General features: G+C 37.1%; 2 protein-coding genes across 7 annotated transcripts in view; one reads left to right on the top strand and one right to left on the bottom strand.

Moving 5' to 3' along the window:
* The first annotated feature begins 1,227 nt into the window (after window positions 1–1,227).
* On the top strand, window positions 1,228–2,990 carry LOC136253036 (uncharacterized). Of its 3 annotated transcripts, XM_066045621.1 has the most exons (9): window positions 1,228–1,343; window positions 1,609–1,685; window positions 1,734–1,832; window positions 1,904–2,237; window positions 2,290–2,393; window positions 2,443–2,490; window positions 2,545–2,595; window positions 2,644–2,728; window positions 2,783–2,990. In XM_066045621.1, exons 4-8 carry the CDS (start codon window positions 2,186–2,188, stop codon window positions 2,707–2,709), a joined length of 321 nt encoding a protein of 106 aa, XP_065901693.1. In that variant the 5' UTR covers window positions 1,228–1,343; window positions 1,609–1,685; window positions 1,734–1,832; window positions 1,904–2,185; the 3' UTR covers window positions 2,710–2,728; window positions 2,783–2,990. The 3 variants fall into 3 exon arrangements, 2 of the variants coding, with proteins under 2 accessions (XP_065901693.1, XP_065901692.1); XR_010699907.1 differs by having other exon boundaries at window positions 1,228–1,685; window positions 1,904–2,242; XM_066045620.1 differs by having other exon boundaries at window positions 1,228–1,685.
* Window positions 2,991–5,521: 2,531 nt separating this feature from the next.
* The window catches only part of LOC136253184 (ankyrin-3-like), a 54,818-nt gene continuing 32,805 nt past the window's right edge, over window positions 5,522–27,534 (bottom strand). For 2 of the 4 annotated variants that reach the window (XM_066045810.1, XM_066045811.1), the window contains exons 6-11: window positions 23,780–23,878; window positions 22,667–22,765; window positions 14,356–14,454; window positions 12,078–12,176; window positions 10,436–10,534; window positions 5,522–5,712 (exon numbers count right to left, since the gene is read on the bottom strand). In XM_066045810.1, the coding sequence (XP_065901882.1) occupies window positions 5,635–5,712; window positions 10,436–10,534; window positions 12,078–12,176; window positions 14,356–14,454; window positions 22,667–22,765; window positions 23,780–23,878 (573 nt within the window). In that variant the 3' untranslated portion in view covers window positions 5,522–5,634. Of the gene's footprint in view, window positions 5,713–10,435; window positions 10,535–12,077; window positions 12,177–14,096; window positions 14,300–14,355; window positions 14,455–22,666; window positions 22,766–23,779; window positions 23,879–27,534 lie in introns of those variants that run through there. The other 2 variants (XR_010699990.1, XR_010699991.1) reach the window with 2 other exon arrangements.

The following is a 27,534-nucleotide window of genomic DNA, read 5'->3' as shown; positions in this document are numbered from 1 at the left end:
TCTTAAAGGCATTTGATAAAGTTCCACATGCCAGGCTTGTGAAGAAATTAGACTATTATGGAATACGAGGGAAAACACTTCAGTGGATTACATCTTTTCTACACAACAGATCACAGCAAGTAGTCATTGAGAGCACATACTCATCCCCATGTAAAGTCACATCTGGAGTACCTCAGGGTACAGTTTTAGGACCAACACTATTTCTACTATATATTAATGATCTAATATCAAATATTCAGAGCACTGTTCGTTTATTTGCTGATGACTGTCTTATCTATCGACCAATAAATTCTCCTAACAATCATCAGCTATTACAACAAAACTTTAAATACACTAAATACTTGGGCTAAAACATGGCAAATGAAATTTAATGTTGACAAGTGTTGCATTCTTCAGTTATCCAAACACCACCATAAAACAACATTTCTTTATCACATGTCAAACAGACCCCTCAAAGTTGTTGAACAGCATTCTTACCTTGGAATAATAATAGATCACCATCTTTCTTGGGGACCACAAGTTAACCATGTATGCAACAAGGCAACCAGACTAATCGGTTTTTTACAACGTAACTTAAGAAACTGTTCACGTGCACTTAAAGAACTAAGCTATAAACAATTTATCTTACCTGTGCTGGAATATGCTGCTGCAATTTGGGACCCATACCACCTAAAGGACATAAATAAAGTAGAAATGATACAACATAGAGCAGCTAGATTTGTCCTGAATCGACCATGGAGAAGGAATATGCGAGATAGTATAACTGATATGCTAACATCATTAGAATGGCCACCACTCCAATTAAGGAGAAAATGTGCAAGATTAACTCTATTATACAAGATTATCCACAACCTAACTGAAATACCTAACAGCTACTTACCAACATTATCACCTGTCACTATTACAAGATCTAATCATGAACAAAAATTCCTACACTATCATACATCAATAGACAATTATAAGTACTCATTTTTTCCAAGAACAATACCAGAATGGAATGGACTACCACAAGACATCATCAACCAACAAACTATTGACAGCTTCAAACAATTATTATACAATTTAATGTACATTAGCACTTATGCCCCAGGCGGGCTCTGCTAATTAAACAATATAATAATAATAATACATACTGCACTTACTAATAAATGGACGTGGCTGAGCATATGTTTGTAACGCGATAAGTTGGCGTGGCTCACGAAAGAGCTACGCCTCGTTAATTATCTACACTGTTAAAACAGGGGAGTAACAGTAACTATGGGAGTAAAATATTTTACTCTAAAAGGGGAGTTCGGATTACTAGGAGAGTAACAGTAACCCACTAAGGGTAAAGAGAACCCCAAGTAAGTGAAAGCACCAAACTGAAGAGTTCCCATTACCAGCTAGTTTTAGTAACTAAGGTGAACTCAGTGAGCCAGTATATACACGAACTAGCTACTGAGGCCACATAGCTGAACTGAATGATGAGCCACTTATAGCTGTCTCACTATGATATTTTCTCCATTAACTAGCTACTCAGTTCAATTCTAGCCACTCAATGTAAAAAGGAAAGTAATTATTTAGGTTTCCTTTTCAATGGCAGCCAATTACTCAAGTTTTATTTTACAGACTAACCAAGACATAGTGGACAGTACGAAAGCAGGAGGACGAATTGTTACTCAAGAGTCAAGAATATTTTGAAATACGTATGCATAATTATTAAATACCATTTCTATTACAAGCGCATTATTTAGAGTGAAGAGTATTACCATAGAAACGGCTTCTTTAACAACAGAACCGTGTTGAGTAGTTGAAAGCGGTTTGTTTCTCTGAGGAATTGTAGTGCTTAAAAGGTGATACTAAAGTGTTTACTTGTTTGTGAATAATTATTGGACGTTCACTATCTCGTTCGTTCTTTCTTCAGGGAGCTCATATCTGAGTCGTCTCGTGTGACACGCCGGGTTTATTAAACTGGCTCCAACGGAAGTCACCACTGCTCGTGAGGGTTTAGGCGCCTTATCGTGACACAGCAGAAATAGTTCAAGACTCGGAAAGAGAATAAAATTCGGCGGACTCAGCCGTATCACTGACTAGTACCTACAGTATTCAGCCCACTCACCGCTAGCTACTAGTATTCAGTGTGTAAGAAGTTGAAGACTTGAGGGAGGAGAGGAAAGCCACCTAGCTTAAACATGGCGTACATATCATGTCCGTATGCTTTCAGTTGACGTTAGCAGCCGGGCACAATGATATTGCTGGTAAGGTCAGTAGCTTGTATCATTGTCAGTGTCTTTACATAATTACATGCAGATTCACTGGAATTAACTAGTAAGATATATCGTCTGCAGTTAACAAGAATCTTTATGATACAATGTACATTGTGTGTCTTCAACTTCATCAACTTTCCAAGACCTGTAAGGAGATAATGTTTATAGTTACGTAAGCACATATTTCCTTTTTTAGCACGGATGTCTCAATGTCACTGAAAACATAGAATTTAAACAACATCCAGTAAGTGTGTTAACATACAGTGACTGTGCATCAATTTGTAAACATATATTACAGGTGCTGCAAGAATTCAGTGAACAAGTAGACAAACAAAATGATGAACTCCAGGTAGCAAAAATGTGCTGTTTTGCATGATAGCGACTGTGCTTATTTTAGTTTACACTACCAATGCTGCTGGTCTGGCAGAATTGTTTTTACAACTTTGTTGGCAACTGCGTGTGATGTACCTTCAGCCATACAGGTAACAAGTGTGTGATTGTTGAATATTTCTTTACTATACTGCTATTTACTATAGCTGATAATATGTCATGTGACAGGAAGTAACTCCAGTGAAGTGGCAGTGAAGCGTCGTTTGCTGATGATGAAATGAAGTCTTGCTACTGATCTCTTGAGTGACTTTCCAATATTATAAAGCTGGATATTGTAAACATTTTGTTACAGTTTTGCTGTATGTCCTTAACATCATTTGAGATTTTATACAGAGTCATTTGTAGAATTTCATGGAGTAAAGGAAACACCTTGCATGCTTATGTGAACTCTCCTAGAGTAACTAAAACTCCCTACAATAGATTTTTCAAAGGGTTCCTGTTACTCCTTTGCAGGGTGTTAGTTACTCCCCACAAAAATATAGGGGTGTTAAATCCTCCCTACACTGGGAACTCCCCTAGGGGAGTAACAGTTACTCCTTATTTTTAACAGTGTATGGCTACGCGATAGCGTTCCTCGTTAATTATCTATGGCTACGCGATAGCGTTCCTCGTTAATTATCTATGGCTACGCGATAGCGTTTCTAAGTTTCCACGTCGTCAAACGAACAATTTCGTTTCTCACGTGATCCAATCCGGGTCAGACCCGGATAATTTGTAAACCGGGTCAGACCCGGAGAAAATGTGACCCGGTTAACCCGACCCGGTTTCAACGCTGGTATGAGTACTCCTCTATGCATGTTCTATGAACAGTCTTTATCCCCAGGTAATCTACTCCAAGAGTGGAGGAAAGCTAAAGTAACTGCTGTTTTCAAGAAAGGCTGTAAATATCAAGCAGACAACTATCGCCCAATAAGTTTAACATCGCTAGTAGTCAAGATATAATTCGTTGTGAAGTCTTGGCGATCTTAACTAGGCACAACATTCTTAGCCATACTCAACATGGTTTTGTTAATAGAAAGTCTTGTTTCACAAATTTTCTGAAAACATTATGAAGAGTGGACTTTTGCTTTGGATCAAGGTCATGGGTTGATGTTATATATTTGGATCACAGCAAGGCTTTTGATTATGTCCTTTTCTGCTGACTTGTCTAAGTTAGAAGTTTATGGCATCCATGGTAACTTGCACACATGTTTGTCTAATTTCCTGTCTGGCCGATTGCAAAGCATACTGCTTAATGGGTGTGTATCTGATTTGGACCTCTGTTATGAGTGGTGTTCCCCAATGATCTGTTTTAGGACCCTTGTGTTTAATGCCAATCAATAATAATATATCAATCACATGGCATGCAGTTTACACGCATGTGTACATAATGATTACACGATTATTTCATCATTATACTACATCTCCCCCCCTTAGAGATTAAGTTTGTCTGGAGGCCTCATAACTGTCCCAGTTCTAGTTCTAGTCATCACTGGACTTCTTACACCGATACCTTGAGGTTCAACAGATTGAGGAACATCGTCAACTGGCCTGTAATTAAGGTGTGATCAATTACATCTAGACAATCCAGTAGGGGTCTCGACATTATATGATCTTGGGCCAGCAACATTAACAATTCTCCCAGGAACAACATTAGAACTGCCACCATTACGAATGAAAACTGGAGTGTCATCAGAAAACTCAGGCAAGTCATGTGCTCTGTGGCGTCTGTCATAATGACGCTTCTGCTTCTTCTTGTACTGTTCATCATTGTTCCTGAACTTCTGCAAATCAGGCCACTCTGGTGTAAAATTCACTTCACTCTCTGGCACACTGGTTCTTAGTTTTCTACCCATTAACAGTTCTGCAGGGGAGATACCGCACCAAGGTAGGGGTGTGGCTCTGTAGGTTAAGAGAGCAATGTGAGGATCATTGGAATCCTTCAGAAAGTTCTTAACAGTTCTAACTGCATGTTCTGACTCTCCATTCCCCCTGGGGTAGTATGGGCTACTAGATACATGTCTGAAATCGTATGACTTGGAGAAGCAATGAAACTCTTCTGACGAATACTGAGGGCCATTATCAGTTACTAGTGTCTCTGGAATTCCATGACGGGAAAATATTGTCTTAAGAGATACAATTATACTGGCTGATGTAGTTGAAGAAAGCTTCAAGATATCTACATAACGTGAAAAGTAATCAACTACTAGAATGTATGTTGCTCCTTTGTATTCAAACAAATCCGATCCAAGCTTCTGCCATGGTCGGCTTGGTAACTCAGTAGGGATCAGAGGTTCAGTTTGTGTTTGAAAGCTCTTACAACAGGTGTTACAGTTCTGAATGAAATACTGAATTTGTTTTGACACACCAGGCCACCACACAGAGGTTCTAGCTCTAAGTTGAGTTTTAACTATTCCCTGATGACCTTCATAGAAGTATAAGCTTGAAGAATAATCGAATATTCGGTCATTTTGTTAACAACTATTTGAATAGTAAAAATTGCTATTCATTTCAGCACTACCAGCAACTGTGATGGTGAGTGTCTACTTTGCCAAACTAAGGTGAAATACACTATGTGCATTCTTAAGTTAGTTTGTGTGCATATAGCCTTTTAGTAATTAATTGTATGGAATCTGTGGTAATTATGAGTCATAGTATATTGCATCATATGAACCATGGGTGCATTGCATTTATATACACCTCAATCATTGGAAAATAAACTTCCTCTGGCCTTGGTGCAAATATGGTAAGTACAATATGATTCATATCCATACTTTATATTTAGATCCCTTTTCCAAATTTTCCAGCTTCACCAGTATTTTGTAGCGTTCATATAATAAATTACATACCTTAACTGCTTTCAAAAATATGGTATAGACCTGAAAAGGCACTTTAATGCAAGCAGCTAAACTTCTTAACATAAAATTTGGCATACTGTAATAATGCATTAAATTTGAATTATGCTGTATATGTAAGTTACTACTGTCTGATCCAGCTATGCAGCATCCACGCCGGCCAGTTACTGTACCTTCATCAAAAACTGTACGACATCTCTGCGTCTATGTAGTAATGCTAGTTGCAGTGGTGTTCTTCTGTACTGTTGTAATAAACAAAAACAAATCCGCATAAAAACACATTACCATGCATGCAAAATTACGCTTATGTACTATTTATTTGAGAGTCAATCCATGGAATTGCCTTTATATAAAATCATATCTTAAGTCTGAAGCATTTAAATTTGGTAAATCCAAATCATTAAGAGTAATTGTGCATAATATTAAAGTATCTGCATTGGTAAACCACTTATTTCCTACCCTTTGTTATAAACCACACAAAACTGCTACCTCAATACCTCAAATAAAGGTTGGAAGTCAGAGGAGGTTGGACATGTTTTAAGTGCCACCTAATGTTATTGCTCTTAATTGCATAGTTTTAGTTGGTATTTCACGTGGTCCTCAAGACATAGTTGCCAGTGTTGGAAGTAACGCGTTACTTGTGTAACGCATTACATAATATTATTACTTTTGTGGTAACTAAGTAATATAACAAAATATGCTATAAAAACAGGTAATATAACTCAAGTTATTTTACTTATAAATGTAACGCGTTACCTAAGTAATATCATTACTGTAACGAATCTAATATTACACAATATTATGTCTACAAGTAACGAAGTTACTAATCTCATTAGTAAACCACTGAGTCACGCCTAGCCGCAACGAAGTAATGAAGCCTACTGAATGAAGCTTATTCACCAGCTTCTTACTTAAAACTACAATTTGCACATTGTCCAACAATGCAATCATGTCACGTGATAAGGTGGTACTTTCACACATGACAGCTTAAGGCTGAGGACACAAAGTAATATAATATGTAATATTATTATAGTTACTTTATTTTATGGGTAATATGTAACTGTAAGTCCAGTTGCAAGTAATATGTAATATGTAACTAGTTACTTTTAAAATGTAACTAGTTACTTTTAAAAAGTAACTTTCCCAACACTGGTAGTTGCAATACACCGTAAAAAAATGGTGGGGTAAACTGGAGTTGACTCGATATTCAGATCACTCTACACATAAGCTTTAAGGAGATATACTTTGTTTTCCAAAAGCACTTAGGGTTTTGGGTGAAACACCAAACCATTGCTTTGTGTGAAGTTCATCAGACTGATCGTGTACATATTCATCACAGGAATGACGATGTCTCACTGTTTTATATTGAGACTACTACTTCACTAAGTTCACTCCATATATAAAAACAGACTTTTGTATAATTTATTTTATGGAATGTCCAACCTCCTCTGGTTGGAAGTGTAATAAGTGGTAAGAAAATTTATTTGTGTAGATTCCATTTCTGAGATTTTAAGGCAGGATATAGTGTCAGTAACACTGAATGGTGGCCATGATACTTGTAATAATATTTTATCCTTCTTCATGGTGCATGACCAATTGTTGCCATCATTTGTCTGCAAGCTGCTTTCTTCGTGTTTTTATTATTGTGCGATCCCTGACTAGGCCAACGCTTTTTGAAGTGCACTAAGTATAGGATGAAGATTCCTTGGGTGTTTAATCATACTGTTCTCTCAAGTGGGACTCCTCTTGCTGTCTTTCTAACTATCAACAAAGACATTTACTGCATTTATGGCCTTTTGCGAGATCTTCAGTGATTTTCTATGTAACACAAGTTTAAAAACTGACCAATTCAGTGGGGCTTAACATTAAGCCTTGTACCATTGCCATGAAAATACTCATTGTATTTCATCAATCTGGAGGTATTTTAACACCCAAGGAGATCCAGTACACTTTCCAATATAAAACTATTGGGCTTACATATATGTTTCCAATCTCATCTGTCAAAACCTCATCGTCTAAAAAGGGATATGGGGTATACTGCACTGGTATTTTTGTAGTAGGGTTTGGGAGTAGCTATTCCTAAAGGTTTGCTTAAGCATTTTGACCCCCAAGCGGTGTCACACCCTCATTATTAGTGGTGACTGCTTGTAGCAAAGAAATCTAAACATTTTAATAGAGCAGTCAACCACTAACAGGTTATTGTATATAATAAGCTGTAGCTAATAATTTATCTGTAAAAACACAGTAAGAACAGCCTAAACTGTTTACATAGACTTTCTATAATCTAAAATATTCGCAAGTATGATCCCAGACCCCAGAATGGCATCCACATCTGCAAACTTCACCGTGTAATGTAATTTCTAAAGTTACCCTATCCCCTTTCTTTGCATGCTAAAACTATAATATATAGGTGTAAGCAAGAGTTCATAATATTTAATAATATACTGAGGAGAGTATCCTACTCTCATATACCAGGGGCGTATGCAGGAATTTTGAAAAGGGGTTTCCACTTCAGCTAAGTGACTGTTATATTAGAGTAGTTTATATTACCTGACTGCTCTATTAGAGTATCTCGATCTTTTCACTAAAATCATACTTCAGAACAATGCTATAAGTGTTGCTATCATGTTAGAAACTATTGTTTATCTAAGCTAAATTTCAGATTCTGGAAACCTGAAGTTTCAATTCCTTAACGTTTGAAGTACTAGCTATATAAAATCCAAAGGGGTTTCCTGAAACCCCTGGAAACCCCCCTCGGTACGCCCTTTGTTTACCCCTGTAGAAGGGCGTATCGTGAAGTTATGATGTAGAACACTTCTGAGTTTGCCCATTTTCCCTTGTATAATTAATGATGTCATTAGTTGAACATGGTATCGATTGAACGCGTGCCTAACAATGTCGCTAGCAACCAAATTAACTCCAGCTCTAAGCGTTTCTCACTGAACTACAATCGTTCCTTCATGGGTTAAGACCGCTTTGTAGGCGTTTGTTGCTAGACAGTTCGCAAATACGGCTATCCTGAGCGTCGCGGGTGTGAAATGGTGCTAACAATTCTTGCACTTTTATGGCTGCTTGTACACCACAAACCACAACATCTTGTCGTTATGTCATAACTTCACGATACACCCTTCTACAGGGGTATATGAGAGTAGGATACTGTCCTCAGTATATATATTATGAACTCTTGGTGTAAGGAAAGCAATGCTTTCTTTGGATACTCTTAAGTTGCTTATGCAATGTATAGTAGGCCTAATTTTTGAACATGACAATCTCATGGTAGCACAACATAGTGTATAGTATGTTCACGTTGAGCTGAATCCTGAAAAACAGCTAAAAATTAAAAGTGGATTTTTTCTCAACCGAGTTAACATTTCAGCTAACTAGATGATTATTGGTAACAGCAAAGGTGTCAACAACAGACACGTATGGTTTAGCTCCATTACAAGTTCGGGAAAGGGCTGTAATGGACACTGTACTTATATGGCTTCCCCATAGGAAATGTATTGTGAAAATTTTGATTGGTCATAAATATTATGTCAAACATTTGAACAAAAAGATTTTGAAATATTTTTAGTGGATCAAGCAGTACTACAAATGAGCCAAATTTCAAGATCGTGTGTAATTGCATCCATGAGTTATTAAATGTTTTTGAGGATTCAGCTCAACGTGAACGTACTAGTAACAATTTACATAAATTTTGGTGTACTTCTAAATTTTATATCTGATATAGTCTAATTATAAACCTATATCATGCTGGGGAGTTGAGCTTGTACTTGAAGCATTTTTTGAGTTTTTAAAGTACATTCAGCTACTGCATGTCATGTGCCGTAATTGATTACAACCACTTGGAGTTAGTCCCCCTGTTATGACTACACAGAATGTAATTTTACCACCATGATATTTTAGATGACATGATAGAGTGCCACATGAATAGACAGTGTACAAGGCAACCCAAGATGCAAGTAGTAACATACAGTATAGCTGAGCAAACAATCTACCTGATTATAATAGAGATACTTGAAATGCAAAGCAGAAAACAAACCGAGTTGTCCATGTGGTTACTTCAGAGCTTATGATCCTCCATGCAAACTAGTTTGCTACTGACCAAACTGCACTGTGTGCATGAGCTATATTCATTTCACTTCATATTCAAGTGTATGGTATACCGTAAATAATAACAATTTTGTTTTCAGCCCAAAAATAATTAGGTTTGGTGCAGAGGAAGTTGGACACATTCATGTGAGCTGTACTTTAATTGCATTCTTTGATTTGGTATTTCATGTGATCATCAATAGTCGCAATACAAAACTGAAAAATGGTGGGGATCACTGGGGATTGTTAGATATTCAGATCGTCCTTTGTGTAAGCTTCAAGGCAATGTATTTTGTTTTGTAATCAGTGCTTGAATTCTGGGTGAAATTAATAAGTTGCGGTTTGGTGTACACTACTTCACCAGCCTTCATGTACGTATTCTATTAACGAAACATGAAATGACTCAGTGAGTTATTCTGAGATCGTGATGTATTAACTTCCCCTACAAAAGGGATTTTGTGTATTTTGTTTTTAGTGACGCTTAAAGAGCTTCCAACCTCCTCTGGGTTTGGTTGGCACCCCTTCTAAGTACACCATAAAGAAGTTGTGTACGAAATACCAAAAATGGTGCTTTTATCCATCCTGTAACAATAACTTTGCTAAGCTCCCTCGCTATAAAGCATAAATAAAAGTGATGCTACAGTAGAGTGAGGCTGTTATTTCAATTGTTTGAATCCACTACTAATTTCAGTACAGTACTATATGTAGCTATCTTCGAAAGTCATACATGTGTGTAGCATTGTTTCTTTACATCTTCAAGTTTTACATACTAATGCATATACACAGGTGAGATAGTTGTGTCTTTATGCATTCTACTTCTTACTAGAAACACTACAGCTTTCTAAATTGATTCATTTCACTGCATTAACTTACTTTATCATGTACGTTCACATTTGCTCCTGATTTTACCAGCGTTTTCACTACTTGTACATGTCCATTTCCAGCAGCTAAATGTAAAGTGGTCCACTTAACCTAAAACAACATATATGTCAGATTGTCTACTATGTAACAATTTATGAATGCAATTGTCTTGCATGGTTATCTTAATACAAAAACAAGACTAGGATTCATGAGTAGTCGCAGGAATTTTGATGACTGGTTTTCAATCCAGACTTTTGTGATGCCACAGCCCCGTTATACACATGTAAATTATATGTATTATATGTAGCTAAAATTATGTGTGTAGAAATGAAAAGTAGCATGCTAGCATGCAAAATGAGTCAATTTAGGGAAGTCTGAATGCATGCCCCAACCCAGAAATTTTCAAGAAAAATATTCTGAGTTGAGAATTTGAAGGTAAATTCAGCAATTAATTGATTGTTGTATTAGGGTACATGTTGAAAAAGGGGGCTGGGCTCCCCTCAGAATGATGTCTCCCCAAATCATTAAAACATGCTCCTAAAAGTAGTAAAAAATTTTTATCAGGAATCGAACCACTGACCTCTTACTTTGAGAGTTAGTGTCTTACCAAAAGGTTGTTTTGAAATGCTATAATTTAATTATGTTCATTAGTGCTGTAGTCAACAGCCAAAAGCTTTGCCAAAAGAGGTTTTATTAACTACAAATAGTCTGTTTTAAATACGTTTGACTTAAAAAGTTGGTGTTTAAGTTGAAATGCTTCAAATAGTATCTATACATTAATTTTGGTGAACTTAGAGGCATGGTGAAAGCTAAAATAGCTACAGCTTCTGAGTGGCTGCACCCCCAGACCCCTGTTCTATACTCTGCTCGGCCCCCTCACATCAACGAGTGTCTACACCACTGTATTAGGGTAAATGTTCTATTAGCCTAACTGCTCTATTAGGGTAACTCAATGTTGCTGACCACTTTATGAAAAACTCAGACCCCCACTTTCCACCGTTGAGCTGCCTATACGATTTTTACAACTATCATATTACATAATTTTTAATGATAAGCTAGCTTACTATTTAGTAGCATGAATTCCCACAATTACATTTTCAAACTTTTATTGATATAAGCACTTGTCTGATATAATAATGCATAGCCTCTAATATTAATAATACCTCCACAAAAATTGTTCAATCTAATAATTGAAATACAGAACAAATCAATAGAATTATTGAACATTTGGTGTATGGACAGGCTGTGTAATTACAGTAAAATTCATCTTTTGACTGATGTGAATACAGCTTATCATGATGAATTATTGTGAAACTTATTTATATAAGTAATCTTCCTGTGGATAATAGATCCTCACTAATATTGAAGAAAGTGTGTGTGCCTACATGACCAGTGCAAGCATATTTAAAGTTAGTGAATTAAGTTTAAGATATGGAGAGCTTTTGAATCAGCCTTAAATGGGTTGATGGCAAAGTGTTTTCATAAAACGTTTCTGGTGACCTATTAGCAACTCAGTGCACAGTTGTGTATGGATCATTTCACACAATCCTTGACTACATACCACACCTCTATCACATTACACAGTAAGAATTACAAATATGGTACATATCAATACACTAACACTTCAACAACTTTTTGCACACATGTAACTGACCATATCAAATGTATTAACTTTTGCTCCTGATCTGATTAGTGTTTCTATTACTTGAACATGTCCACACTCAGCAGCATCATGTAAAGCAGTTTTTCTCCACTGTGGGTATGCATATGTATGTACACACGTATACTACTATTAAACCTACACTGCTTGAAGGTTCTTAGTTTACTAATTTGTAAAGCTGCTTTACTATAGTTGTACCCAGTTATACTGATAGCAAAATGTCAGTAACTTTAAGCATATGGAACATAATTGTTTTACTAAGTTTTAAACTCTCAGTAAAACATCAGTGAATGCGGGTTTACTGAAAAACTACTAAAATAACAAACAATTAATTGTTCCATATACTGGGGATATACCACTCTAGTAAACTAAAAAAAACTCAAACAGTGCTAATTAAATAACAATAATATTAATAACTCTGTTGTGCTAACTAGACCATGTATATACAATCTAGTTACTTTATTATTAGGCTTATGCCAATTGTGCCAACACAATTTCGAGTATAATAGGCTAGCAAAAGCATAAAAAAATATGCAAGCAAAATAGAAGAATTTTAATTAAAATGTGCAATCTGAGTGCCAAAAATACTGCACAACATGAACACACTACACATTAATACTGCATTTCATATCAAAAACCTTGCAGTGTTATTATTTTACTATATCTTTACTGATTATTCATACTATATGGAAATAAAATCATGATACTCTAATAGAGCAGTCACTTACTCTAATACTGCAGTCAGGAAATGCAGGTATACTCCAATAAAACTGTCAGTTCTTGAGTATAATCTTGATTTTAAACATAATAGGCTGGATTTTTGAACACTGCTCAAAAGCATAATAAGCTATTTATAATTGGCTCAAACCTATTTATTATCCCTTTTATTGAAACTATGTATTTGTGGTAAAAAATTGTAGTATGAGTCCAAGACTAAGATAAGTATATTGCAGCAAGCATATTAAAATGTTGATTATGTCAGTTACGTATACATATATGGGTCTGCTCTATTGTTCATCTTTCTATTTGTGTGTAAACAAACATGTCAGCATGATGTCATTTAATTTGTTGTGTCACTTAACTCATGGCAGCTCTGACTATATTATGTTTGAGATGATACAAGGGTGCATCCAGGATTTTTCCAAGGTGGTTTCCAGTGTTATAGGTGCAGGAGTCGGTGGTGCAGACCAGTATATGACAGATTTCAAAATTGAAATCCTTTAAAATCTACTAGATTATTATTTCACAGACAGTATAAACTATTTTCAATAATTCAAATGTTTGGTTCCCTTTAATTCCTAAATGTCAATGGCTGGTCAAGTATAGGTATTATTGTAGAGATCCAAATACACAACAAAAATTCAAAATTCTCAAATTAAAATGAAAACTAACTCAAAAGTTAGATCCTAATTCATTCTTTAAAGTTATTTGTACTAGCCATTTTATTCATTGTAAAATTGAATTCCACTATGAATGTTCTATTGGTGTAGTTTTGACTGCTAGATTAGAATACAGCTGACTGCTCTATTAGAGTAACTCAATCTTTATAATCATATACCATTGTTCCCCCTTTGCTACACTTTTGTGGAGTTTACCATTGCACTCTAGCTATGCTGTTCTGCCATGTTCTCAGTTCTTCTGCATATTTGTACTGCCAAACTAAGAAAATTTAATGCTTTCGCTGCAAGCCCACAAGTTTATATATATATGCTCCTGATATGTGGAACATTTCATAATTAATAAATGATCACACAAGTGGCAAATTGTACTACAGGTAAAGCAAAGCAAAGCAAGCAACGCCTATGGCAGCTGTGTAACACAGCTATTGCCACCCAGCAAACCAGCACTAGGATGCCTGTGCACCACTCAGGTGTATAAACCTTGTGCAGGTAAATCCTCCTGGGACAGGGCTAGCAACCCATAGGAGGACTGTCCAAAGAAAATTTGCAGAATTTGAAGTTCCACAATGACCCCAACACTGTTATGTGAGACAAGGACAGTTTTCCCAGGTACCTACTGATGTTACAGCTGGGTGGGCTACTTCTCCAAATGAAACCAGGCCACCAAGTCCCCATTTAAACAGCTGGGTAGATTGGAGTAATGTTTTTTTTTGCTAAACAAAACAACAACAACAAATTGGCATATATAACTGGGCATCAAACCTGAAACCTTTCCATTACCAGGCTGATATTTGATGTTCTAGCCACTTGGCTATGCTACCTCACATGTACCACAGGTAAATACATACATACGTACATACATACTAACAAACCTCATCAAGAGCATTCACGTCTGCTCCTAATCTTATCAGTGTTTCTACTACTTGAACATGTCCACCCTCAGCAGCCAAATGCAAAGCAGTTCTTTTTCTCTGCAATAATTATACTAGGGTCATTCCATGTCAAATCAGCAAGGAATTTAGGGTCACCTCTCGGAATTTGATGAAACTTGGTGCGTTTGTAATAACTGTGGTGTTTATCACTCATGCAAATTTTTAGCTCCATAAATCCCATAGTTTTTATTTATGACCACAAATAATTATTTTGCATATTGTATGAAAAATTGGTCCATCTCTAGCTACAAAATTGGTTGTAACTTTGCACTGTGAAAATAATTTTAAACACAATTTTCACCAATGGAAGACTGTTAATTGAACTTTCCAATGATCCCTAACTTATGGAAGATCTACTTAATTATGGTTCAAAAATATTTAATTGAAAACTTTAATCCTATATATTTTTAAAAAGTGCTAATTGAAATTCTTTGAATATTTTGTTAATAATTATTGGGCCATGGTCTATGTTTGACATTTTTTTTGTGGTGGGACCACAATGGCTCAAGAGATATAACAAAGTATGTTGTGGTATGCAGTGGAATTTTATAGCCTATTATTGCTGTATGGGAGTATAAACCTCCAATAACCACTTACAACAAGGCAATGCCAAGTTTGTCTTACAGAGTGAAGGTGTCTAGGTACAGTGCAGCCTGTATTAGTGACTACCTGTATTGAAAGGCCACCTGTGTTCTGCAGTTAATTTATACTTTTTATAGGATATTAATGTATAGCACCAAAGCATCAACCTTGTAGCAAATCCAAAAAAGGTCCATATTAGACAGGTGGACTTCAAAAGAGATCATCATACATCCATAAACATGTGAATGTTGTACCATCTCTTCAGAAATACTAAGTCAAATCCTGCCTTAGTGCACTTACATAAATAGCTCCCTCCACACTATTCGATTTATGTACACGGCTGCAACAGACCTCCTCAAAAAGGATAATTGGACATATTGATAACTAGGATATGTGTTTTGTCACTTCATCATTGTATATACATTTCGACTTCTGTGGTTTCTCACTTTATCAATGGTCCAGGGAATAGAAGAGTTACACTGTATACAGTAGATGCATTACTTGCACCAAGACTTTTTTATATTATAACAACTTGCTTGTACCTCAATGTGTGATTACTAAATGATTTTCAAAGTATTTCGCATTCACGCCTTGAAGATCAGTATAGGCAAATGTTAAATACACATGAAAACATGGTTAACATGTTTATCTCCTGCGTGAGCATGTACATAAATTTATGACTTGATCTTCAAAGTAGTCAAGAAAAGTAACTTAGTAATCAGTTTCACACATTGAAGTACAAGTAATGCATGCTTATGCCCTTTATGGTAAAACCCCTACATTCCTAGAACTATAATATAGTGCTCATATTACAAAACCATAGAAGTATCTTGGTCCAAATGTATGTGCACCACTACAGTGGGAGTATAAACAGGCGTCCTGATTATCAAGGTGTTGAGGTATCCCTTTTGAGTTTTGTTGTGTGTACCTATGCAACTACATATGCAACTTAAATAGTGCTAAGTCTACTACAGTGGGATTCAACTTAATAAAAAAAGTATTTCTGAATATATAGTATAACATTCACATGATACATTTATGGGCACATCTGTGATTTGAAGTCAACCTGTCTAATAAGGACCATTTTTGGATTTGCTGGAAAGGGTTGATGCACTTTGGTGCTACACATTAAAATCCAATTAAAGAAGTATAAATCAGTTAACTGCAGCACATAGATGGACTTTCAATACAGGTGGTCACTAAATAATAGTTAGACGTCAAGAACCAGGGTTCTACGGGATTTAGAAAACTTGAAGGCCCTGGGCTGTAGTGCCTGAGGGTTTTCTAAATCCTTTAGAACCCTCTGGTTCTTGACGTCTAACTTATTTAGACTACAACTCGTTTAAGTACCTTGAGTTGACAGCTGCTTGTAAGCAAGTAATGTAGTGTTGCTTAGTACAAACAAGCCCATTACACCTCCCTCTAATTCAGTATGGCTGTTACTAGCCATTTAAACGTCCATACGTTGCCAATGTTACAGGCATGTAATTATCATGTTTCGTATCGCCTCAGAGCATGGTCTCTATTGGACATGAGCGTGGCTCTACGAGATTTAGAGACCACGTTTTCAGCCAATCAAATTTCAGTATCAAACTTGTTGTAGTCTAATACAGGTTGCACTGTGCCTAGACACCTTCACTCTGTAAGACAAACTTGGCATGGCCTTGTTGTGAGAGGTTATAGGAGGTGTACACTCCCATATAGCAATAATAGGCTACAAACTTCCACTGCATACTGTACCACAATATAATTCATTGTATCTCTTGAGCCTATTGTGGTCCCACCACAAACATTTTATCAAACATAGACCATGATCCAATCATTTAAAAATTCAAAGTCAATCAGCATTTTTTTTTGAAATATAAAGGATTAAAGTTTTTAATAAAGTACTTTTGAACTATAATTAAGTAGAGATATCCCATAATTTAGGGATCATTGGAAAGGTCAATCAACAGTCTTCCACCAGTGAAAATTGTGGTTAAAAATATTTATACAGTGTGAAGTTACAATCAATTTTGTAATTAGAGATGGACCAATTTTTCATAAAATATTCAAAATATTTTTGGTCATAAATCAGAAACTATGTGGTGTATGGAACTAAAGTTTACATAAGTGATAAGCACCACAGGTACTACAAACACACCAAGTTTCGTCAAAATCCAAGAAGTGACTTTAAATTCCTTGTTGATTTGACATGGAATGACCCACACAAAACATGATTAATATGTAAGACTGGGTGATAACTCAGTAGTTATCATGACACAATGATATTAATGAAATGATATACGTATGTACTGATATTAAGCATATTTATATACTAAGCACATATTATTCATTAAGCAGATACTCATTTCTTGTACTTAATTATGTGCTGGCAGATGAACACAAAGCTCCAACATGAGGTGCAGCTTTACAAGAGTAGAAATACTAGAGGTTTGTCTACCATGCAAGGCTCAAAATTTTATGCAATACTAGGCCAATGATTAATATATGGATTTCATACTTACCAAGTGAAAAGGTCTTCTGCAGTATGGAATATGGCTCCACATGATGGGTTTGTACAGACAATATGTGGCAACTACAAATCACACCATTCCAATTAAGGGACTGAATCCTCAATGATGTTGTTTATTAGGCACATACTCTTAACAAATTATACTCATTTTTAGAAGACTCTATGGTATTGCCCAATATTAAATGTGAAACAGTAATACAGTATCATTATGTCAGTGTTACCAGAATGTTCAGCTTATAATTTAAAAAGTGGTTGCTTTTCGTTACTGTAGACAAGGATGAGTGTGAAGCTCTCAAAAAGAACCATCCTTAACCATCAGCAGACTTGTAAAAGGTCCCTGTTGTAGATAAATATATCAAAGATTTCTTGGGGGTATGTTTCCCTAATGCTGTGGATGCAGAGCTTGCTAGAATCTGGCAGCAGTCTTCCATTCTGTTAATCCCCTAGCATCTGCATGGAGCGCCCTTCTAACAAACAGCGAAAAGGTAGATGTTTAAAACCACACACTTAATAGGTTTTCACACATCATACTCAGTTAGCATACTTCAGGCACAATTGGGGAAGAATTACCCAAGACTCCTGGATCCTCCAGACTATCTAGAGTCTCATGCTAGAGTTCACCAGTCACCCACTGCACACACCACCCACTACACAAACATATCAGCTCTGCTAGATACAGAGAAGTCTCAGGCTTTGGCATTAGAGGTGAAGAGACTGTCAGAGAAAGAAGCAATATGTCCCGCTATGTCAGATGTGAAGACAGGATTCACAAGCCCCATCTTTGTAGTGCCCAAACCAGGTGGAGCATGGTTCCCTATCATAAATTTGAGGGAATTGAATTGCTATATACTGTAAAGTTCCCTCACTTCAAGATGGAAACAATCAAATTGGTGAAGGATGTAATCCAAGAAGGAGATTGGTCGACCAAGCTTGACTTGAAAGATGCATATTTCACTGTCCCTGTCCATCCAACTTTACAAAGTTCCAGAAACAAGGTCAACAAAGGCAATTCAAGGTGCTCCCCTTTGGATTGAGCAGCGCACCATACACTTTTACAAAGCTACTGAAACCAGTAGTAGCACTGTTAAAAGCTGGGCATCAGGCTCATCCTGTACTTACACAACATGCTTCTAATGGCCAAGTCACAAACTCTTGTCACAGAACATTTTCAGCTGTACTATTACTGAAGTCTTAGGGGTTCATCGTCAATACGGAGAAAAGTTTAGCATCTCCAATACAACAGATAGAATTCTTGGGCTTCAACATAAACCCCTGTTCAATGTTGTTATCTTTACCAACACAGAAGCAGGAGTCTTTAGTAAATTCTTCAAAGCACATGATGGCCTTCAAAGAGGTCACAGTGAGACAATTGTCTCAGATACTAGGGACAATGGTTGCACACCCAGCAATCCCCCTGCACTACAGACAACTAGAAAGAGTCAAGTTATAATACCTGAGACAGGGCATCCATTCAACCACAGACTACCGACCAGTCAGGCTATCAAAAAGAACTTGTCATGGTGGGTATCACAGGTACAATGGCAGGCCTCTTCAGATCACCCATTGGGATGTAACAATAGAATCAGATGCATCTATGTCTGGGTGGGGAGTCAGTTGTCAGGGCAAGAACACAGGTGGCTGTCTACAGAAAAGACATATCAATATCAACTACTTAGAGTTGAAAGCGGCCTTTCTAGCCTTGCAGTCCTTTTGCTCCAAGAGAAACTCAATCACAGTGCTCATGCATCTAGACAACATCACAGCAATAACATTCATATACAGAATGGGGGGAGAGAGAGTCACTCTCACCTACTGTCAGACCTGGCATCACAAATCCATCCAATTAAATATCACAATCTATGCAGAGCACCTGCCAGTAGGGAAAAACATTCAAGCAGATTGGCAGAGCCATCATCATGTGGATTCCAGCAACTGGAAACTATACTGGGGCATTTTCCTTGCTCTGGCAAAGAAACTAGGTCCATTTTCAATTGATCTGGACGAATGCACAGCTCCCAGTATACTGCAGCTGGAGGGCAGACTCGGCAGCAGTATTAGTAGATGCTCTATCTATTACCTGTAACAGCCAATAACCATTCATGTTTCCTCCTTTTCCCCTAATTTCCCCATTGTTTCGTGAAACTGAACTAAGAGAGAGTATCAGCTATAATGATAGCACCAGGTGGCCGAACCAACCTTGGTTTCCTACTATTGAATAGCCACAGTGGGACACCAATCCTGCTACTACCAATACCCGAGATTGTGACTAACTCAGCAGACCAGAACCATCTCTTAGTCATTGAAGGTCACCTGCTATCCACTTGGCCAGTGTCAGGAGATCAGGCGAAGCAAGAGAACTTTCTGACCGGGTTGCCAACATCATTAGACAATACTGGAGGTCCTCAACAGAAGCATCTTACTCCAATGCATAACGACAATGGGACAGCTGGTGTCTTGAAAGGAATGTCGATCCACTATCAGCTCCTGTAGGTGATGTTCTGTAGTTCCTGTGCAAATGTTTTGATGCGGGAAAGAAATACCGTACTATTAACTCTCTAAGATCAGCAGTTTCAATAACACATGATGATGTGGATGGTGTAAGAGTAGGTCAACATCCCTTGTCTCCACGTTTCTCAAAGGAGTTTATAACACCCGACCACCAGCTCCCAGATACTCCACTACATGGGATGTAGACATAGCTCTACCATATTTGTCAAGCCTTCCCAACAATGAAAATCTCTCTTTTCAGATACTCACACACAAAGTAGCTATGTTGATGGTGTTATCCAAAGCAGATAGGTGCTCAGATCTGGCTGCACTAGACTTGAACTTCGGATCATACAGAAGGGAGGGAGTAGTATTCACCATCCCTGATTTAACAAAGTGGTACCCCATTACAGGCCTTTTATCCAAGCTTCTCAGATGTCACTTAACTATGCTTGGTGGTGGCCCTGAAAGTTTATGAAAGATCTAAAGACCTTTGAGTTTTTACCACACCTCACAATCCTCTTTTCATCTCAGTGAGATGCCCCTTCAAGCCAATCAAATCAGTAACCATAGGACATTGGTCAAAGGATTTGATGAAAGCAGCAGGCATTGATACCACTGCTTCTAGCACACTCAACACGAGGTGCTGCCACCTCTAAGCTAACTCAGCTGGAGTTCCCATGTCAGAGATTGTGAAGGTAGCTAATTGGTCATCACCTTCAACTTTCTGTTGATTTTACAACCATACCATCAACAGTGGACTAGCAACTGTTCTAAGGAGCAGATAGTCAAATACTGGTGAGCTTTGAACAGTACCATGCATTAAGCTGACTACGTTGTTGAAATGTCAAGGATAAATGGAAACAATGTAGTCAGCTCCCACCCCATTTAACCCAAACCATTACTTTATACTATTTTATTACAGATGTGAATGGCTAACAACTTTTGATAATTTTCTATGGAATAACCCAATCACCAAAATTGGTATCCTTAAGGTGATTTTCTTAACTAAACTGACAATGATTTGTTGTATACACTGCTATATACATAACTAGCTATATAATTTGCTTGTATCAGTGGTCCTACAATACATATATTATAATATCATCAATAGTTATTTGTGTGATGATGTGCTTTTCTGCTACAATGATGTGATTACAATCATCACACAGTATGACAGTACTGTATTGTATAGTAGGGATCACAAAAGAGTAGGCATGACTCACGAAATAACATCACCCAAAATCCAGCCTCACTTTTCCCTAACGACGATGAGGCAGTATTCATTAGGCAAAGCTAAGCACAAACAAGCTTCAGATCGACCTGAAATGCTTTCACGCTACAGAATTTAAGAAAAACAACTTATTCAGTGGAATTGTTTACTGACTGAGTAACCCTTCAGCCAAGTGTAACTTGACAACAGCTAAGGCTACAGGCTTGATGTTTTCACTGTTCGATGTCGCTTCGGCCCGAGAGGTGCCTTTTGGCATACTACAGTACATACAATGCATTCTTCATTGACTTACCAGTGTCCTAGTGTCCCATTCACCTTTGCTGACAGCGAAAAGTGTCAATTTGGCAGTAGCATGTGATGGCTTCCCTTCGTAACAGAAATTGTCTGTATTTTTGATAGTGGCTATTTTGATTACAGAGGTGCTTTTCAAACAGTTCTTGATTCATACCGTTGTATAACGGGTTGAACATGGCCAACAATGAATCATGATGGATACATCACTTTTCAGACAATAATATATAACTGGAGCATGTGGCACCATTTCTTTCTTTCTTTCTGTATGCATGGATTACAGAAGTGCTTTTTGAACAATTCTTGATTCAAATTCTGTGTAACAGGTTGAACAAATCTGACAATGGATACTTCACTTTTCAGATGATAATTAATATAGCTGGGGTGTGCAGCACCATTTCAGACGCAGTATGCATGGGTTCACCAGTTATAATAATTATTTACCAAAAACATTTACAAACAAGTACACACAAAAAATTTGGAATTTTCAACTAGAATAGGGACTATGCACATTGACAAAAAGTACAGAACTAAGCTGGAGTAGTGCATGATATTTAGATTACAGTAAAATAATAAGTGTTATATCCCTAGTGTGCATCCCATTATGGTATCTTTGAGCACAGTAAGGATATAGCACTTCTTAATGTTTTACTGTAATTTAATATCGTGCACTACTCCAGCTTGTTTCAGTACTTTTTATCTGTGTGCTATGGTCCCTACTCTAGTTGAAAATTCCACATTTTTTTGTGTACTTGTTGTAGATTAACAACATGTAAGTACTTTTCTTCGCATTCCAAAAAGGTGGGTTTATCACGTAAACATATATTTTATACTGCTTTTTTGACACTGCGCTAACGTTTGGACATAAAGAATCATTATGCTTAACATAATCCATGAATCATGCGCTAATACATTATGTGATCCACAACCTGACCAGTTTGAGTAATTCTGTTCTAGAAAATAAATTGCACTGAAATGTAATACAGATTCCCTGATGATTGAAAATCCAACATGGAAAGGATGAATTGTATGAGGAGGTGAAGGATACATGGAAACAATATAGACAGCTTATTGTATGGTATTGCCCTTACTATATAGTGACACTAACATTTCAACAGCTCATTTGACTACATGTGACTAACCATATCACATGCATTCACTTTTGCTCCTGATATGATCAATGTTTTAACTACTTCAGCACGTGCACTTCTAGCAGCAAAATGTACAGCAGTCCAATTTCTCTGTAATACAAGTAACATGGCATGATTATGCTTACTGTGTTATAGTATTCCAGTATGAATGCAGCAATAGCAACACATGCTATAAAAGTACTGTAGAGTACAGATATTGAAGGTTCACACTTTCCCACAAAACTACTGACCAGAAACCTGCCTCACAATATGTCAGTGGTACCTAGGTGTGAGAGCAAAGTTATTTGCAATGGTGGACAATACAGTCACCCAGACAGAAAGGGCATTATCTCTGGCATAGTGAATAGCCTGCTGGTAGAGAGGTCAAACTCAGAAAGCATTGATTAGGTACTGTATAATAAAGAATGTGTCTTTACTGAAAATACTTCCAATGTGTTGCTTCAAACTTGTTTAAAGCTTTAGAAAAAAATTTTTTTTTCTGGCTGACTACTGACTCACTTTTACCCTACTGGGATTACTTTATTATAATTATACTATGAATGGTTGCATATTAAAATTTCTAGACAAGTAACCAGTGTTACTGCTGCCACACTTATTACAATACTTTTCTTATGCTATCAGAGAGCAATACATTCACAATTTTTACATGCGATAATGCCTACAGTAGTTGTGCTTTGAATAGTCAGTGAACACATGCACAGTATTTCTTGAGTATATGATTAAAACTGTGTACTTATTTCTGGTCATCTAAGAAAGTCTGATTCACCTGCAAAATAACTTTTGCATAATACAGTAGTTGTCTTTGATAAAACTGTTAACCTCTCAATGGAGTAACTTAGATTCAGCATATATGAATTTGGATATGGCATTAAATGTAAACTAGCCAAGACCATTTATATTAGTAATTCTTGTTTCAATACCATACTCTGGATTATGCTGTTATGATACTCAATTCTAAACACACACACACACACACACACACACACACACACACACACACACACACACACACACACACACACACACACACACACACACACACACACACATACACACACACACACACACACTCACACTAACTAACTAACTAACTAACTAACTAACCTTATCAAGTGCATTCACTGCTGCTCCTGAGCTGATCAGTGCTTCTACTATGTTAACATGTCCACCTTCAGCAGCTAGATGCAAAGCAGTGCTATTTTCCTATAATGATTGTTAGGCAAGTGACATCTATTCTTTATACATAGACAATACACTGGAACCCTTCTATTCAAGACACCATGGAATCTTGCTATACAAGTACATGAAAAATTTGGATTTTCAACTAGAGTAGGGACCATAGCACATCAATAAAAAGTACTGAAACAAGTTGGAGTAGTGCACGATATTAAATCACAGTAAAACATTGAGAAGTGCTATATCCCTACTGTGCTCAAGATACCATTATGGAAATGCACAGTAGGGATATAACACTTCTTATTGTTTCACTGTGATTTAATATCATGGACTACTCCAACTTGTTTCGGTACTTTTTATCGATGTGGTATGGTCCCTACTCTAGTTGAAAATTCCAAATCATTTTGTGTGCTTGTTTGTTAACTTTCTTTGTAAATGATTTTATTATGACTGGTGAACCCACACATACCGCATCTGAAATGGTGTAACTTTGCCTGGCCTTAGAAATTTCTCATATTATGACAACATGCCAGTCTATACATATTATCTGTTATAATATGTAAATGAAAGAACTGTTAGCAACAATGTCACTAGTTAAAACATCTTTTACCTTATACACTGATTTCAATGCATCCATTTATTTTTATGAGGCAACATCACTTTCCTATCACAGACTGGACTATATAAAATAGTCCAATAGAATACATGCCGCATGCCCCAGCTATATCAATTATCATCTGAAACGTGAAGTATCCATTATGCTTGGTTGTCAACCTGTTACACAGCAATATGAATCAAGAACTTTTCCAGAAGCACCTCTACAATCTACACATACCAAAAGAAATGGTGCTGTGCCCCAATTTGATCATTTATTGTCTGAAAAGTGAAGTATCCATTATGCTTCACTGTTGGCTGTGCTCAACCTGTTATACAACAACATGAATCAAGAACTGTTTGAAAAGCACCTTTACAATCAAAATAGCCACTATGAAAAATATCAACGATTTCTGTTTCGAAGGGAAGCCATCACGTGCTTGTGCCAAATCAACACCTTTCCCTGTCAGCAAAGATGAATGGGACACAAAAGAGGACACTGGTAAGTCCATGAAGAATGCATTGTACGTACAACAGTATGCCAAAAGGCACCTATCAGGCCGAAGCAACGTCGAACAGTGAAAAAAATCAAGCCCGTAGCCTTAGCCATTATCAAGTTACACTTGTCTGAAGGAATCAGTCAGTCAGTTACTCACTCAGTCAGTCAGTCAGTTGAAAATTCCATTGAATAAAAAAAATTTAAAATTTCACAGCAACTTGTTGAAAGCATTTCGGGTCGATCTGAAAGCTAATTTTACCTTACCAATACTGCCTCATTGTCGTCAGGGAAAATTGAGGCTGGTTTTTGGGTGACTTTATTTTGTGGGCCACACCTACTCCTTTGTGGTCCCTACTATACAGTTACTATTGTACTGTATGATTATCTGTAATATAGAATTAGTGTCCTAATTACAGGAGCTGAAATGAATGTGTAAAAAAACAAATTATCAAATGTTTTGATTATCAAAGTGCTTTTACATTTGAAAAGTTCTTTTTAGTTCCATTTTAAAAGCCTTATGTAAATGTTTAAGGAAATAATATCTAATCCAAAACAGCCAAGCTGTAAAAAAAGAGTGCGGCCCTCAAAATGGCTACGGTGAAAAAAGATGTGAAATCCAAGGTGGCAGCCAAGAAATGGCTGTGATGGTAGGTTAATGGTAAAAATTTTAATAACAACAATTCAGGTGAATTTGGTGACGCTTGGTATTGGCACAAAATTCACCTGAATTGTCATTATTAAAATTTTTACCATTAACCTACCATCACAGCCATTTCTTGGCCGCCACCTTGGATTTCACATCTTTTTTCACAATAGCCTTTCTCAGGGCCGCACTCTTTTTTTACAGCTTGGCTGTTTTGGATTAGATTTCACTTCTTTTTGTATTTGTATACCCCAAAGCCGGCCTATGGCTGGCTTTAGGGCTTTTTAACCTATCATTTTTTGTTTACCACAGGAAGAAGAAAAGATGAAGCAGGGTGATTTCTTTGTAGTTGAACTCTCTACAAGGTGATCCTTCTAGCTGATCTCTCTACCGGATGACTTGTTTGTAGCTGAACTATCTACAAAGTAACTTCTTCTAGCTGATCTTTCTACAGGGTGATTTGTTTGTAGCTGAATTCTCTACAGGCGATTTGTTTGCAGCTGAACTCTCTACATGGTAGTTTCTTTGTAGCTGAACTCTCTACAATGTAATTCTTCTAGCTGAACTCTCTACAGGGTGACTTGTTTCTAGCTGATCTCTCTACAGGGTGACTTCTTTGTAGCTGAACTCTTTACAGGTGGTTTGTTTGCAGCTTAACTCTCTTACATGGTGGTTTCTTTGTAGCTGAACTCTCTACAAGGTGACTTCTTCTAGCTGATCTCTCTACAGAATTACTTGTTTCTAACTGAACTCTCTACAGGGTGGTCTGTTCATAGTGGAACTTTCTTCTGTACAGGTGATTTGTTTGCAGCTGAACTCTCTACACTATGGTTTCTTTGTAATACAAGGTAACTTCTTCTAGCTGATCTCTCTACAAGGCAATTTGTTTGTAGCTGAATTCTCTACAGGGTAATTTGTTTGCAGCTGAACTCTCTACATGATGGTTTCTTTGTAGCTGAACTCTCTATTAGGTACCTTCTTCTAGCTGATCTGACTACAGGGTGACTTGTTTGTAGCTGAACTCCCTACAGAATAACTTGTAATGTAATATAATTCTATAATAGAGTAAATTATAAACGTAGCTGAATGCTCTATTAGGGTGACTGTTCTATTAGAGTATCTCGATCTTGCATATGCTACACGTAGTTGGCTTTGGAATCATAACTCGGTGGTTTGTAATCCGATTCTTCCAAGGACTTTCTATGATAATTATTCCAGCTACACATCGATTTTCAGCTCACTGCTCTAAGCGGTTTGCCTGGTAGGCGTGAAAACTAATAGTTTTTTTTTTATTCATAAAAATTGATCGCGTAACTTTGACACAGGTTGGGTTTTGTGTCATATCTCGATGGCCTTTAACCGGATTCTTTTCAAACCACAAAAAGGCATGCCTACGATAGTTACTCCATCTACATAGCAATTATCAGCTCATTCTTTCATGCGATTTACCCTGTGGGCGTGACAGACTTTCGACTTAATTTTACGCAAATAATCGGTCATAACTCTGTGATGTTCATCGAATTCCTACCACACTTAGTACTGAGATTCGTCTTAATGAGCCCTTTACGTGTGCCAAATTTCAGCCCGATTGGAGCACGCATTCGTGTTTTATGGCGGATTTTGCAGTGTGCGAAAAGAAGAAGTAGAACAAGAAAAAAATGAAGAAAAAAAAACCAAACTTTGGCCGCTCGTATCTCGGAAATGGCTGGAGCGATTTTCTTCAAATGTGGAATGTGGACTCCCCTACCTAGCCAGCACTTCTGTAGCAAATTTGGTTTCAATTGGATAAGGAATCACGGAGCTGCAAAGGTGTGAAAATTGCATTTACTTTCTTCCTGTAAATATACTGACGGTGTGGCGCGCCAGCTTCTTGGGCCGCACGACACACTACCATGTGTCTTGATATATATATATATATATCTAATCCAAAACAGCCAAGCTGTAAAA

Source organism: Dysidea avara, chromosome 4 (assembly GCF_963678975.1).
Source record: "Dysidea avara chromosome 4, odDysAvar1.4, whole genome shotgun sequence".
NCBI lineage: Eukaryota > Metazoa > Porifera > Demospongiae > Dictyoceratida > Dysideidae > Dysidea > Dysidea avara.
Note: the sequence above shows the minus strand (reverse complement) of the source record. Positions and strands in the feature narration are given on the sequence as shown.